The 15,608-nt window shown below is 38.2% G+C and overlaps 4 protein-coding genes across 5 annotated transcripts; 2 read left to right on the plus strand and 2 right to left on the minus strand.

The window, feature by feature from the left end:
- Positions 1–510: 510 nt before the first annotated feature.
- On the minus strand, positions 511–4,167 carry upk1a (uroplakin 1a). The gene is made up of 8 exons (XM_043260250.1): positions 4,033–4,167; positions 3,499–3,602; positions 3,128–3,328; positions 2,920–2,994; positions 2,591–2,698; positions 1,744–1,920; positions 1,461–1,544; positions 511–1,197 (listed from the first exon to the last, which is right to left on the minus strand). The coding sequence occupies exons 2-8, from the start codon at positions 3,559–3,561 to the stop codon at positions 1,150–1,152; spliced, it is 756 nt and encodes a 251-aa protein (XP_043116185.1). The 5' UTR covers positions 3,562–3,602; positions 4,033–4,167; the 3' UTR covers positions 511–1,149.
- Positions 4,168–5,058: 891 nt separating this feature from the next.
- On the plus strand, positions 5,059–8,583 carry zmp:0000000951. Its single transcript, XM_043261241.1, has 3 exons — positions 5,059–5,316; positions 5,428–6,387; positions 7,815–8,583. The coding sequence occupies exons 2-3, from the start codon at positions 5,441–5,443 to the stop codon at positions 8,578–8,580; spliced, it is 1,713 nt and encodes a 570-aa protein (XP_043117176.1). The 5' UTR covers positions 5,059–5,316; positions 5,428–5,440; the 3' UTR covers positions 8,581–8,583.
- A 58-nt stretch (positions 8,584–8,641) lies between these two features.
- On the plus strand, positions 8,642–12,485 carry LOC122360535 (protein FAM83A). Its single transcript, XM_043261246.1, has 4 exons — positions 8,642–10,498; positions 11,212–11,379; positions 11,598–11,722; positions 11,998–12,485. The coding sequence occupies exons 1-4, from the start codon at positions 9,989–9,991 to the stop codon at positions 12,473–12,475; spliced, it is 1,281 nt and encodes a 426-aa protein (XP_043117181.1). The 5' UTR covers positions 8,642–9,988; the 3' UTR covers positions 12,476–12,485.
- On the minus strand, positions 12,450–15,426 carry zgc:101716 (uncharacterized protein LOC492784 homolog). 2 transcript variants are annotated; one of them, XM_043261248.1, is made up of 6 exons: positions 15,110–15,426; positions 14,032–14,127; positions 13,825–13,953; positions 13,452–13,738; positions 13,234–13,366; positions 12,450–12,803 (listed from the first exon to the last, which is right to left on the minus strand). In XM_043261248.1, the coding sequence occupies exons 1-6, from the start codon at positions 15,413–15,415 to the stop codon at positions 12,624–12,626; spliced, it is 1,131 nt and encodes a 376-aa protein (XP_043117183.1). In that variant the 5' UTR covers positions 15,416–15,426; the 3' UTR covers positions 12,450–12,623. The 2 variants fall into 2 exon arrangements, with proteins under 2 accessions (XP_043117183.1, XP_043117182.1); XM_043261247.1 differs by having other exon boundaries at positions 13,810–13,953; positions 15,110–15,421.
- Positions 15,427–15,608: the final 182 nt, after the last annotated feature.

Below are 15,608 nucleotides of genomic sequence, written 5' to 3' on the forward strand. Positions count from 1 at the left end.
AAGTAACATTGCGATGATATTTACTTGACTACATAACCTTCTGTTCACGAGGCAAACCTGGATGAATGTCCTGAGGTTGAATTTTTGCATTCGCTATTTAAAGAAGCGTTTTTCTATTTTAAGATGATTTTAAGGGCTTGCAGCGCTGCAGTCCACACCATCTGTGATTGGAGCTTTTTTGTAGACCGTAATATGAGAGAAGGTTTTTTTTTTTTTCTGGTTGGATATCCTGCAAAACCAGTCTGCTTCTGAGTATCAGCCGACACTCCCAGTTGAGTATAAATTAAAGCAGACATGCAAACTAACATGCCCTTTTCTGTTCTCTGCTAACACATGTACAAACGCTATTGGCATTAGATAATTAGCCCGAGCAGTAACGGTTTGGGTGGTTCGGGGAGTGGTTGTTTTTTCATTCTTGCTTTCTTAAGTATTGTTTATTTCTCAGGGCTTGTACCAGTCTGCCACAGGTTCTGTCACTTTCTATCAGCGGTCAGTGAATAACATGAAAAGTCATCAGCACAGTCACGTTTTTATTTTATGAACAAAAACATTGTCAAGTAAGTTTTAAATACAAATGTGCAGCAAAGAATCTTACAAAACACGTCCTGTTCATTGTTATTTAATTATGTTAAAGCTATTTTTTTAAATTAAATATTTATGTACGAAGTAATACAAGTGTAGACTGTGGCATAAAGAAATAAATCATACAATCACTTAAAGAACCTATTTGATCAATATTGTTAATAAAAAAAATTAAAATGACCCCAGAAAAAAAAAACATCCATAATAAAACATGTAATATGAAAGCTATTAAGGCATGTAACTTTCCCCCCTAAACATAATCAGATGATGTTCACTGCTCTCCAGTTCTTAAGTTTTTAATTACCTTTCAGCATTATCGCGGTAAATAATACCATAAATGCTTATGATCGAGATTAATTTGTACTGAACCTGGAACATTCCTTTTGTGCTAAATGGAGGTTAAATTACAGAACGTCATAAAAACTAAATGTATGATAATTATACAAGAAAGGATGGAAATTGTCATATCAATTATCCATGTGCAATCTGCAATCATCTGTATTGTTCTGCGACAGCAAGAGTGGAAACATCTGTGTCGTTGGCAGACGTATCACGCCGAGTCTGTAGTTAATCCAGCTGCATGTAGTAGATCATGGCGATCACTAATGTGAAAAACTGCAGACAGAAGTGCATCAGACTAGTGAATATATCTAGTAATGTGCAGTTGAATTTTTCTTATATAATAGAACAGTACAAAACATATTTGAATACTAATATATGACGATGTTAATATACATGCGCATAAAATTAGTTTTAAATGTCAACCATCACATGTTTACGTTCCCTCTGTGCTATTTTTGGTTATTTGCTGTGTGTACACACACTACATCTTTGCGGTATGAATGTGTAGAGGAAATTTAGAAAGCATCTACACTTACCACTAACATGAGAACGGAGAAACCATACCAGCTCACAGCCCAGGTGTAACGGCTTAACACGGACTCAATGTAGTTGAAGCAACCCTGAAGCATCGAGACAATTCAAGAAAAAGAACAAAAAAGGCACAGAAGCGCCGTTAAGTAATATATTAAGGGAAGAATAAATTGAATCAAAGTGGTGCTGCTGCACAGTGGTTCTGAGGGGGAAAAAAAGAATTCTCAACCTTGACATGACCTGATTTGGCCATGAACTGAAACTAAGTAATTCATTAACTTGAGTTACCTGTGAGAACAGAGTGCCGGTCAGGCCAACCTTACAGTTATTTATTGCATCTTGCGAAGCAAAGGTAGGCAGTCCCTTGCAGCAGCCGATGGGCCAGTTGTATGAGGGATAGAGCTGTTTCAAGGTGGAGTTATACAGCAACCAGTCTTGTGGACCGTCTGCTCCACAACACTCGACCTGATGGAGGAGAAAGGTGCGATTAATTAACCGGTCACGTGTGGATTATTCTATCAACTGCTGTGATGCTTGGAAACCAGTGCACTTCACTTACAGAATTCGAATTATGGCAGCTATTAATTTAAACATGAATGAAAGATTGCACTTCGCCATTTTAATTTACTTTTTTACAATTCAAATCTATCTATCTAGGAATACACCATGTTGACCAACATATTGTTGCTTGCTTGGTTTGTCATACACCGTTGCTATTTACAACAGTTAACTTTTTGCCCTCAAAATGGTGTTACTATATTGGGTATTTTTTTTTACAACTGTAGCTTATTAGCATCCTTTTTTTAAACTGTTGTTATATTGGTTAAAAGGATACCTGATTTCGGCACCCGTTATGTGGTAAAAATCACTGAAATATCTCAAGCCCTATATTTATAAGCAAGCAACCCATCAAAATTATCTTTCGCAATAGTTATTCTCAGCGGTTAATGTGAGGACGAACTGGTTTGTCCGCTCTCACAAGGAAACAGAAAAGCATGTTGTGTCAAGTCTGAGTTGAAAATTAATTTTTTTCTTTCCTGATATTATGCACATCTGTGTCTTACATTTTAGCCATAATCCCTGGCCGGGTTGTGTTCGATGAAAACCAAAAGATCGTCATAGATGTTCATCTTACCTGCTCCATCACTCTGTTCCATGTCTGTGTAATCTGCTTGCCTTGTGTGCTGCTGTCCCCATAATATTGGAGCATTTGTTTCTTTACGAAGTTACTGTTCCCAACCAGCTATAATGAAGGAAAGAGGGTTTAAAACATCCATAAAATGCCAATTTTCTGTCCATTATGAATCTCTGGTTGCATTACGTATGATTATAAGCTGTATTGTACAAACAACTGAAAATGTAGAAAGAGAGAGCAGGAATGGCCTGTGGGCCTAGCGTCTCTGAAGTGTAGTTTGTTATTCTATTTTGCTTTTACAGCACAGAGAGGATGCCGACTGTACTCACATAATCCCGATTGGTTGCTGATGTGATGGCAGATGCGCTTTCAAACAGAAAGATGATGAACATGATGATAAGGTACTGCGGAAGGATGACAGTTAACGATAATTAGTACAAAATTAAAGCGATTGTTAATTTTAAGCCTGTATTTGTAATGCTGAATAATAGTGATTCACGTAAGATATGAGCATTGCTGTCTCTGTGATTGTCTTACCACCAGCATGAGTGCGCGGCTCCTTTTCAGGGCAGCAAAGATGCCAAAGATGCATGTGAGGAAGAAGGCAAAGCCTGTGAAAATGGCAATCCAGGCCCCGGCAAAGATGTCATCTTTTCCCGACACACCGGATATGGGGTAGAGTTTATACCCATCTACTGCTACCCAAATAGCCACTGCAAATAATGCCAGTCCTGCTGCCTGAAGTGGAAATACATAAAAAAGTAGTAAGTGACAACTATATATATATATATATATATATATATATATATATATATATATATATATATATATATATATATATTAATAATAACAAAACCTGGGAATATATAATATTTCACAACATAAACATAATCTGGTTTATGACTTACAGAAGCGATTGCATTCAGAGCAACAACTGCAAACATCAAACAATTCAAGCTTCCTGCTCCCATGGCTGTAGTGTGTTTTTTCTGTTTGGTCTCGTCACACTTTCCTGAAGAACAATAAAACAGAGTTTAGAATATCCAGCACAAGGGGAAAATACTCAAGATCATTTGTAAGGTAGCGGTCTGATCTGTTGTCACTAAGGTTAGGCTAAAAATGTACCACTGATCAAATTTGCCGAAAATGAAATACCACAGCAATTCCATATTCAAGTACCATGCTATTTACTTCAGAAATTATTATTAGGATGTCTAAAAAGCCTTTACATAATTTTTCATAAACCAATAAAAAAAATCACAATGCACAAAATCTAAATGGTAGGAAAGTTCTAAAACACTGATTATGGATTAAAATGAAAAAACAATACAAATGCAATTACATAAGATAGTAAAGATAATAAATCCAAAAACAAACAAAGCAGAGCGGACTAAAACGGCATTCGAAAACAAATAGAAAAAAGTAACTGCTCAGGGACCCACCTGTTCCAGTCTGAGATTGCACCTGCTTTCCCTCTACCTGCTTGTATTCGGTTCATTTGCTTTTGTGGACACTTTTGTGACGTCAGACTTGTTTGTCATCATTTTTTTTTTTTTTTTTTTGGTTACACAGGCCGCATGAGATGGGATGGGCAACTTCACTCCCTGTGTTTTTCACCACCAAGTACTTTCAGTTATTCCATATGACATTTTATTGAAATGATTACGAAATGAATCTAGGAGTGTCCACATTAAAGAAAACGGTGACAGCTGCCATTGCTATGTCTAGAATATTTAAATGGACATGTGAACAAAGTTTGCATGTACTGCTACTTGGTATGCACATTATATACCTACTGGTTCTCTTTCGATAAAGGGAATTTAATTAAAAAGCCAATCAAAGTAGGATTTATCCTGTCTGTACAGATTCACATACTGATGTGGCTTTATTTAATTTATTAAATACATTGTCCAAATATTTATAAACTTCCAGTTCTGGTTGCTTTTGAGTTTAGGGAGAAATCCTGACCTCTGCTGTACACTCACACAATATACAGCTGAGTAATAATGTGCATTCATAATACTGCATTATTTGCCTCTTTGTTTGTAGCAATGACTAAGGTAAGGCATCACTGAAACTGTTCTGAGTCATCTAATGAATCAAAGCACAATTAAGACTTCATAATTATCTCATTTGACTTGGGCCAGTAAGAAACCATTCAGAAATTCACATGGCATCATACTAAAAATACTCAAGACACCTTAGTATCTGTTTAACAATGTGCTTAAAATGCTCTAAACACTTTGGCAACCACATAGCAATGTGCTTGAAAACACATAATTAAAAAACTAATTATGTTGGGAATCTTTGCATGGACAAGCATCACTCGCTATTTAAATAATTGTTTTAAAAATCTACAATACAGTAAAAATACAGTTAATATTTCAATGTTGTTGTGAAATATATATAGAGATATACAATATTTGGTGTGGAAACTCCTGAATCTCTTCTGTATTCTACAGTAGTTTTAAAAAAAAAATTCATTGGAATTTCACAAATGGAGTAGTTTGTTTGAAAGAACAACTGTGGAGATAAATGGGTTAAATGGAATTAAGCACACAGTGATGCTTTAACAAACTTAAAACGCCCTGAGAACTGTTTACAATGTCATCTGGAAACCTTGTCAAACAAAGTGTTGACTTTAGCACAGCTGACTGTCCTGCAAACACACTCATCCAGGAGAACTGAAGAACGGAGGACGCACTTCTGCAGCTTGTTCAGAAACGGTGAGAGCTGATTACTGTATCGTTTTGTTGGCCATATATCTGTGAACACTGCCAAGGTCAGTCATTAGGCCTGTATACCGTTAGTGTTAGTTGTTTTGTTGTTCATTTCAGGGTACAACTGAAGATGGAAGAAAAACTTTCAGATGAAAGAGTGAAATGTATGCTCGCTCCTTGGAGGTTTTCCATCAGGGCACCTGGATTTGAAAACAGGCTGGTGACTGCTCTGCAACTGTTTGAACGTTTCCCTTTAGATATAGCTGTGACCGGAGGAACACCGGAGGCTAATGCTCAGCTGGCATCTGCAATCTGTGGGCCAAGTGAGGAAATCGAAGAGGAGGAATGGGAAACTGATGATGAAGGTGATGAAGAGGAGGAAACAGATGAGGAAGAAGAATCAGAAGATTGCGAAGACAATGAAAGTGCAGATGAGGAACACAATATAAATTCGAATTTAAATACTAATTACCAGCGCAGTAGCAAGAGGAAATGTGTTCGGATAGCAGAGCATGCAGAATATATAGGGAGTGGCGTTCCTGATTTTGACTCTGTGATTTTACACCGTCAAATCCCAAATGTTCGTGTGTGGACCGTGCAGGGCCATCCAACTTCAAATTCCATCACTAAGCAGATCAACCAGCAGTACGACTCCAGATGCTATGATGTTCTGGTGGTTCTCTCTACAGAACAACAGAAGGAGGACCACATGTGGCTCAAAATGGAATTGCATGGCAGAGATCTGCCTTTTTTTCTGGTTCAAGCTGATCGGGACTGGGACGTGGTCGAGGAGAAGCCTACAGGGCCGTGCATGACCTGCGCCTGGGAACGAATGAGAGTTCGTAAGCTGGAGTTGCAGAAGAGAAGAAAAGAAGTATTTGGAGAGACGGCTGATTCAGAAGCAGATGACCAGAATCCTTCAAACGCCACCCAAGATCCAGAGTTAGTGAAGTTTAAGGATATCGCCAAAGTGCTTGCTGAAGCCCTGCCTGAGCTTCGGAAGAAGGCTTTTAGTCAGTTTCTGGTGGCGATTACAAAGGAACTTCGGATTCCTAAATTACTGATTGATGACACACAGTAAGTCAATGTGTTTTGAAATGCTCTATATTACCTTGTAAGATAGACTTGATTTCCGGAGTTCTGGAGTCAGCATGTTTGTTGGTCTAACCCAATCCCTGCACCTAATCCAAACCCAAACATAACATAACCATTAAACTAGAAACAAAAGATGGGTTCATAGTGTTTGTGTACAAGTGTTTGGAACAACAAACCTGTAAAAAAAAAAGTTTTAAGCTAGTTCCTAATACATAACCTAAACTAATCTAGTCTCTTATAGCCAGACATTCAGACTGATAGTAGAAGGTCTGGAAACCTTTTTAGCTTTGAATGGATCACCCGAGAGGCCATATGACTGACACTTAAAACAACCAATCACATTTTGTTTTATGTGGAATATTATTTTCCATGAATGTTAAGAAATGCAATATCTTACAGAAATCCTGTGTAATTCAAATACTCTGAATACAACTTCAGAAATCTTAAAATGTTTCCAATTTTGTGATTGGAATGCGTCATATGTGTCATATTCATATCTGTCAGACCTTCAGTCATGTGCATCAGTTCAGTTCAGGATGTGGGCATGATGCCTGAGACAAACCTAAACTAACTCAACCTAACCTAACCCCTAAACTTGATGCAAAAGTTGGGCTGATAATAATGGTGTTCAAGGTTCTGAAACAACTGAACAGTTAAAAATATCTTCTAATCCAATCCCTAATTGAAACCTAACCATAACCTAGCCCAGGGGTGTCCAGTCATGCTCCAGGCCAATGTCCTGCAGAGATTATCTGCAACCTGCTCCATTTCTAGGAAAGGATCTGAAGACCTTGCTTAGTTGGCTTTACTGTGTTTAGTTAAAATGAAAGAATTCTAAATTCTCAGAATAATGGACATGGAAGTCTTCAGGTAAATGCTATTTATGAAATAAATATATGTTTACACAGTGTTTTAAATCATGGCAGGTGAAGGCGTTTTCACACGCAATCAACCTATGAGCTTACATACAATAGTTCCTGGAACTATTCTAGACCCTACTCTGAAGAAGGAGCTAATTTAGTTCCTCCAAATGGAGTTCTCAGAACTAAAATCATTCCTAGTTCCTGGGAAGCGAACATTTCAAAAAGTGGCTAGGACATAAATTAGTTTGGGTACTACAAAATAGTTCCTGAGGTGCGAAAGGCCCTAGTGTGCTTGCGTCTCTACTAGGCTGATTATCTTAACCAGCTTATTATTTTGCTCATTAGGAATTCATCAGGAATTGGTAATGTTGGTACACTAGCTTATAGAGTTTGTTGTTAAGCAATAACTGTAATAAAAATGGTCTGAACTAGCATTGAAAAATGTAATGGTTCATGGAGCTTTATGGCACTGGATACGGGTTGGGGCAGACTATAATTTCTTACAGCATCTACATTTATTAAGAAATCTCTACATTTGCTTCTCAGGTTTGTGGTCTATACTGCTTTGCGGTCCAGGAAGATAAACCAGAGTGATCTTGATCAGATCACCAAGCTCTCGCAGCCGAGAGACCTCACAGACAATCCTTCCAAGCTTCAGACCATCCTTGCAGCTCTCGATCACTTCCGACTGGATATCGGTGTGCTGGGTGAGACGGGCTGTGGCAGCTCCAGCTTTGTCAATGCCCTCTTGGGCCTGGAGGAAGGTAATGAACAAGCTTCCTCAACTGGTGTCACTGAAACAACCAAAGAGGCTGTGAAGTATCCCTACCCTTCTCCTAATGTCCTGCTTTGGGACCTTCCTGGGCTTGGAAAAGTAGGTGATCTTGGCAGCCTGTCCTCAGCATCCATCTCTTCTGAAGCTCAACGCATGACATCTGCACTCTCTTTGTGTGATGTATACATACTGGTGTCTCCTTTGAGGCTTAGATTGGGAGCCATACAGTTGTTGCAGCAAGCATCATCTCTAGGGAAAGAATGTTACCTGGTGCTTTCCATGGCAGACCTGATTGAGGAAGAGTCAATTGTGAAAGTGAGGCAATGGGCTGAAGAAGTCTTGAGTAAACTTGGTCTCCAGCAGAGCTTATTTCTGGTGTCTGCTCACTATCCAGAAACCTTGGACTTACCCAAGCTAAAGGAGACATTGAATGCAGCCTTTCCAAGTCATAAGAAAGTTGCTCTTGCCAGATATGCAGCAAAGCAACTGGATGGAGATGTTTTCTGGAAAAGATCAGATTCTTGCAAATTTATGTAAATATTTAAGTCTTTCACACATTTAAAAAGACATTTTTCCACACTCAAGCATGTTTCATTATTAGGGAGGGATTTCTGTTTGTTTAACTACTCATCACTCTCCAAACACATTTCATCCCTATATATGAGAACCACCCAAGTCGTCAGATGCAATGTATTAGCGAGTGACTAGTTTGCATGTGCATTTATTAATATTGTTCACTTTTTTTACTTTTTCGTACTATACCTTCCTGAATTCTTTTGTTTAGACCTATAATTAGTTACATTTACTTTTAAACAAAATTTGCAAACCATACTAGTTTAATGCAATTAGATGAGCAAAAAGTCTATCGCAAGCTATGATAGTGTATGGTATTTCATCTTCTCTGTTTATCATACTGGTTGAATATATCCATAGTTTCATGTGTTGCATAAGCCGATAGATTCTACATTATATTTACATTTTCTGATGCAAGAAGTGGTGTTTTCCCATTCAAAACCTGCCACCACAATAGGGTGTTATGGGTAGTTTCTAGACTGTTGTTTTGCAATTAAGGAGGTGTTCAGAGTGTTTTAATGAGTTACTGTATGTGGCTGCTAGGGTGGCCAAAAGTCTCTATGATATTTGGGTCTGTCTAGTCCATTTAATTTTTTTTACTTCAACGCGCATCTGGTCACTTGGAAAAATTATAATGCTTCTTTTTCAATAAGCTGCATGTTTTGATGTTTAAATTACGTATGAAGCACAAAAGGTGTGGAAAAATGTATGCTTAGCTTTATACTTGGGGTTTAAGGTTACCAAATAACAAAAACTTTCACTACCACAAGTACTCTGCAAAGCCATTAAGAGCTTACATTAAGCAGGTGTGTCAGGAAACAGGAACAGGTCTATTGGTTCCTAGTGATGCATGAGTGAAATGAATCTGACGTCCACATCTTTATCCCTGCCACTCACGCCATTTCATTTCTGTGATGGAAACATGGAAGACTCATTATTCAGTCAACACCTCACCTGTTAACCACAAGACCCCACCCACCGATGCCTAGGGGTGAAGCCGTCTGTGAACGCTGGTTACTCCTCTTAGTGCAAGGAGGAGCCACAAACTACTTTCCCCAGAGGGCAAAGAATAGGGCAGCACTAACATTCGATTTTAAAATCAGCCATCATGAAGACATGACAAATTGGTTCAGAAGTGCTCGGTGTGCCGTGAAACGCTTGCACTGCTGATGAAAAGACGCATGGTGCATGAATATCGTGCAGCATTATTTGTGAGCATTTGATGATCACCTTGGGGACATTAACTGTAGCACCACACCATGTTCGTATGGATAATCATTTGGCCTTAAGGTTGAAAGACAACTAAAAATGAAAGCTGTTCATTCAAGAGTCAACCAGTCATCTGTCAGCTGAGGACTCGAATGCAAACAACATGAACCTTGTAAGTAACGGATTGTCAGTGCAGTGTTACTTGATGCCAAAGCTGATGGGAAAAATGAAAAGAAGAGTTCAGGAGATGAAAAACCCAAATACTTCGGGGTGTTCGGTAGATCTGAGTTACAACGAGAGCACACGACTGGCTATGGATGCTCTGTTGGATAGAGGGATTGATAGATACCAGGAAGTGCTGAACAAAGAGAATGAAGCAAACTTTCTGTCAGCGGAGGAGAAAACATACATCTTAAACAACATTAAAAAGCCTCTCGCTGACAATGAAGAGACCGACAGGGATGAAGAGACATCCGGTTCTCCATCAGTTTCCTCTGAGACATACTTTCCTGCAGTCACAGAGAGTGAGCCTCCAGTTCTTGACTACGGCTGGCCGGTGGCTGACTGGAGTTACCATCTGCAAGGGATTCCTAGCGTGGAAGTGTTCTTCCACTCAATGAAATCGTTTTCCTTGAAAGACCTGCTGCGGGAACTCATCAGGCAAGCAACTAAAGTAAGACCTGTCATTTGCTAGAAACATTTTTGGATTGTGTACTGCTTTTACATTTTCGATTGTCGTTTTTTTGTGATGTAAGAAAGATGCATGCTGCAATTACAAACAGCACTTTCTATGAATACTGTACAATTAGGTGTACCACAACCCACAACCACCATCTTTAAATATTAGTGGCACAAATGAATCATTTTTTGTCAAAAATAGATTTTTTATGTTAAAATCAAAATTAAAATTTGTGAAAAAGTTCCACGTAAATCCATTTTTTTACAATCCTGTCTGCAGTAGTGTCGTTATCCAGTTTAGCAAGAAAATATTCATTTACTAATTAATTAATAGAAAAAACATAATTATGTCTGTTTCATTTTTAGAAACTGGTAGAAATAAATAGGTTAAACAAATCCAACCTTTTTTTTTTTTTTTTTTTTTTTTTTTTTAATTAAGCCCTTGAAATTCTAAAGCTGATATTTTCTAAAGCTTGTGCAACACCAAATGAAAGAGCAATGTGCTTTAATGGCCAAGATAAATTAGTTAATTGATTGAGGTAAAAGTCAAAGTTAATAGTGAATAAGTGTTCCATATAATAAAAGAGTTGACAAAAAAAGCAAAAAACATGTTCAGGTACTAGTTTGTACTCTGTTTATGAAAAGTGCTTGACATTTTTGAATGCGTAGTTTTCTAAGCCAATTTTCTATGTAACTTTTGCCTCAAAGGTTTTGGCCATAGTTATGGACACATTCAGTGACGTGGAGATTTTTTGTGACATACTGGAGGCGACAAGAAAGCGCAACGTGTCCGTCTATCTCCTTCTGGACCACACCAATTTACAGCTGTTTCAGGACATGTGTGAAAATGTAAAAATCAACAAGTATCATCTTACTGTAAGTTATACTTTTCTTTTCACTTGACTGACAATACATGAAATGTGTTGCTGCTGTCAATATTTTGGGTTTGCAGACCTCATGTGTAGACAATGTTGGTTTATATAGTAAACATAATATATGTAACATGCTTTTTTTATTTAGTTCAATTATGAAATGAAAAACATGAATGCGGACTTTATATTTGTCAATGTGCTTGTTTATTTCTTTTCATGCAGAGAATGTCCGTTCGTAGTGTTCAAGGTGAAACATACTGTGCAAAATCAGGCAGAAAGTTTACTGGACAGATGAAAGAGAAGTTCGTCATTGTGGACTGCACAAAAGTGCTGGTGGGCTCCTACAGGTACCATCTGAGAATTAATCTCTGAGGACATTCATTTTTTTATACATTTAAAATTAAAGACACAAGTTATCAATTTTAACCTAAAATCCTAGTTTTGAAAAAAAAGAAGTCAATACTTTCATTAGTCTCTTTACAAGGTGAAATGTTTGATTTCTTCAGCATTTGCTGGTCGATCTGAACCACTAAAGCACATGCTCTTTCATTTGCTGCTGCTAGCACTGCTAAAACTTCACTCAGTTGTGACTCATTCCATGATGACTTTTTCACTGTCGCAGTCTCACCTGGATGTCCTGGCAGGTTAACAGAAGCTTGGCCGTACTCTTCAAAGGCAGCGGGGTTAAACCTTTTGACCTGGAGTTTCGCAGACTCTATGCCATTTCTAAACCTATCCCAGGATTTACCTGCCATACATCAGATCTCTACGATCTCTGCCCACCCTTCGAGAAACTCCAGATCCCAATGCACCTGGCAGGAAATTCTGGAAACCCTCCAGACCATCAACAACAGAAACCTCATAAGTCCAGGAACTCGAGTTTCCCAACAGCTCCTGTCCTGGTCAGACAAACCAGCTATCCAAATGTTACCACTGGACCGAAGAGATCTCAGTGGCTTCCACGGAGGAACACAATCCATCACCCCATTGCCTATCAGCCCCCACTTTTCAAAGATTATAATACGAGGAGCCAACCTTGGCGTCCAATACAGGGCAATCACATTAACAGAGGTGTTCCTGCAACTTCCCACTGGTGCTAGAGCAGGTAATTTTAATGTTTTATTTGGTAGACTGTATTAGTACATGTAGACACCTTATTTAACACATTCAACGTTACTCTGCTCTGTAACAGTCAAAGCACCAATATAAGGTCCACATTCATTTATAAAAGTACAATCAATATTCAAGTTATTTATGTGTCTTCGTCAGAGGTCTGTGCATGGATATATCTTGAGTCTCCTTTTGCATTTTAGTGTGGAGTTTGTTCCACCACCTGTCATCAAAGTCTTTAATATAAAGTCCTGATAAACTCTCTCCATCTTGGTTTTCCTCCCTCATCTTCTCTGGATTGAGGTCTTCCGCCATCACCTAGATCAGAATAAGAAAATCAGTTTTGAATGTTCATTGTGTAGCTTTTCTGTCATGTAACCATATTGTGAATAAACTAGCTTTTTTGATGCACAACGATGAGTTGAATTCACAATGCAAAGTGAAAAGAAAAATAAAATATTCAATCCAATAATTTAACTTGTCATTTTCTCACTCTCATAGAGGTTTCAAAGCTGTATGACTTTCTTGCAAACATACAACAAAAAATTATTAGTCTACCGAGTTTGCACTGACATCGGAGTAAATGATTTTCAACTTTGGATGAACAATTCCTTTAAATACTGATGACGCAAGCCGTTCTTAACTGAAATACATCAATAAATGTAGATTTGTGAGGGGTTTTAAAGCTTTTTGGTGCTGAAGACCCCCTTTTGAGTAACACTTTTTTCCATATATAACGTTGTCTAACCTCGGAGACTGTCTGAAGCATTTTTTCTGTGGGCTGTAAAACATGTAGAGCTTCCTCTATGTCTTGTAAGGCCCTCTGGCTGTTCTCCAGCACGAATGAGAACTGCTGAATCCGTAGGATTTCAATTAGCAACCTGAAAAAGATGAACAAACCCAGAACTAATTTCATCTGTTAATGTCAAAGTTAATAAATAAACGGCTAGTTCTCTTGTGGCTGACCTTGTTCTTATCAAGCACATGATGGCCTTTAATCGTAAAATGTTACTTGTCCCCTGCTGCTGGTCGTGTTCTTCCTCGGTGCTGGATCTTTCTGGACAGCCATCGGACTCCAGGAGCCTCTGAAAGCTCGTGGCCAGACTCTGCCAGTACCACGGATGGTAGGGATGAAGACAGCACAGCTGCTGAAGGCTGGAGATGCTGTTTGTGAGATCTCTGTAGTGTTCATGAACACTCAGCTCCAGCTGAAGGACGCAGGTGAGGTGGCAGGTGTTGGATACGTCTGTCCTCTGTCGACAAAACAGTAAATCAGAAAGAGCTTACATAAACGTTGTTATTGTTAGTAATTTACGATATTTACCAGTTTCTCACAGACATTCAGAGCCTCTTCTTTTTTGTCCAGGTGACAGCAGCATCGCGCGATTCCTTCCAGCACATCTCTCTTCACCGATATGTTTCCAGAAGGTATGAGAGAGAGGCAGGTTCCATACTCGTCCAGAGCAGCCTATCATTGACATAATTCACCAATAAACTTATGAATTAGATGGCAGTGAGAGATGATGGTGCATTCAGCTTTTTATACCTGATACTGTTTCCTCCTGTAGGCCAGATCTCCTCGAAACTTAAAGGTTTTTTGTTCTTCTAATGGATCCTCAACGTTTCCATCTTCACAAAACCACTAGGTAGAATAAAACAAAGGAAAAATATAACATTTATCTACATTGGTGGTCAAAATAATTAGAACGCTAGCATTTTTTACCATTTAAAAATGGTTTTAAGTCAGTAATTTCTCACTTTTGCTGGAGTGTTTTAGTAGGAAATATCAGTTCACATTTCCAAATATTCATTTAGCCATTAATCGATTTTTTTGCTTGCAAAAGGAGTCTGATTTCATCATCATCATCCAGTTTGTCTGGAATAAAATTAAAAAACAGAACAAATTGAGACAGACCAAATCCAGAAGATGCTTTAAGATGCATAAAAAATAAGACATAAATAGAAGTTAATTGGTAAAGAAAATCTATTAACTAAATTAAATCAACATTTGGTGTTACCATCCTTTGTGTTTGTTTTTCAGGGAGCAAGAAAGTCTCTTGAAGCATCACGAAGATGGAGCAAAATTAATGTTTGTAAACGTGAAATGATATTGCCTACTGACACACTACAGCAAAAAATAGAAATAACTGACTTAAACCCATTTTTAGCTGTTGAAAACATTTTTGTAATAATTTTGCCCAGCAATTTGTGATTATTGAATTTTTGAAAAGACACGTAAATTGTTTGTTGATGAAGGATTTATTTATTTTTTTCAGTTTTTATAAATGTCATTTTCTCACCATGTGAACCCGACAGATACATAATTACACGTTATAAGCCATATAATTATCATCAATTATATATAATTATAACCTAAGCATATAGTAAGTTAACTACATAATTCGTCATTACAAAGTGGTCAAATATCACTGACTAAAACATACCACAGTACGGTCAGGTAAATGCTATACATATCTGAGAAGTATTATGGTGTTAGCATCTGTAGTAATGCCATATGCTTTCCTTTGAAGTGAAAGTATGCATGTAAATACCGAGTAAATATGCTTGCCGTTTCCCTAGCATGGTATCGGTAGTTTGTGGTAAGTGTTGAGCGTGATACCCACCAGAGGTTCGCAGAGTTTGGGCTCGTATGCGGGAAGAGCAGCGGAGACTCTGTTCCTTGATTCCTCAAATACAGAATCATCAAAAGTGCTGCCCATAATCTCCATGTTAAAAACACGCGCGTGACTCACTACTGCTCCCCTCACGCTCGTGAAACACTGTGTAACACGTGACCACCACAGCAAACACGGAAACGTGAGGGAATCCGGTGAAAAAGCAATAATATTTACATGTTTATTCGTTCGTATTTTAAAAAAACCTGTTATATCCCTTCTTTGTAAGACAGCGCTACTGAATCCAATGAACATGAGCAATAAACTTTTATGGATCTAGGGGGCGCATTGTGTCTCAGAAAAGCCCAGTACTCCTTTAGGCAGCGTCGAAATGTTTGCTTTATTGCAGATATTTGGAAGAACGATCGTATATAACGATTTAGGTCTGCTACACAAACATTAGCTTTGTAAGAAGCACATTTTAAAACATTATTTCTCCAGCAACGAC

Source organism: Puntigrus tetrazona, chromosome 16 (genome assembly GCF_018831695.1).
Source record: "Puntigrus tetrazona isolate hp1 chromosome 16, ASM1883169v1, whole genome shotgun sequence".
Taxonomy (NCBI): domain Eukaryota; kingdom Metazoa; phylum Chordata; class Actinopteri; order Cypriniformes; family Cyprinidae; genus Puntigrus; species Puntigrus tetrazona.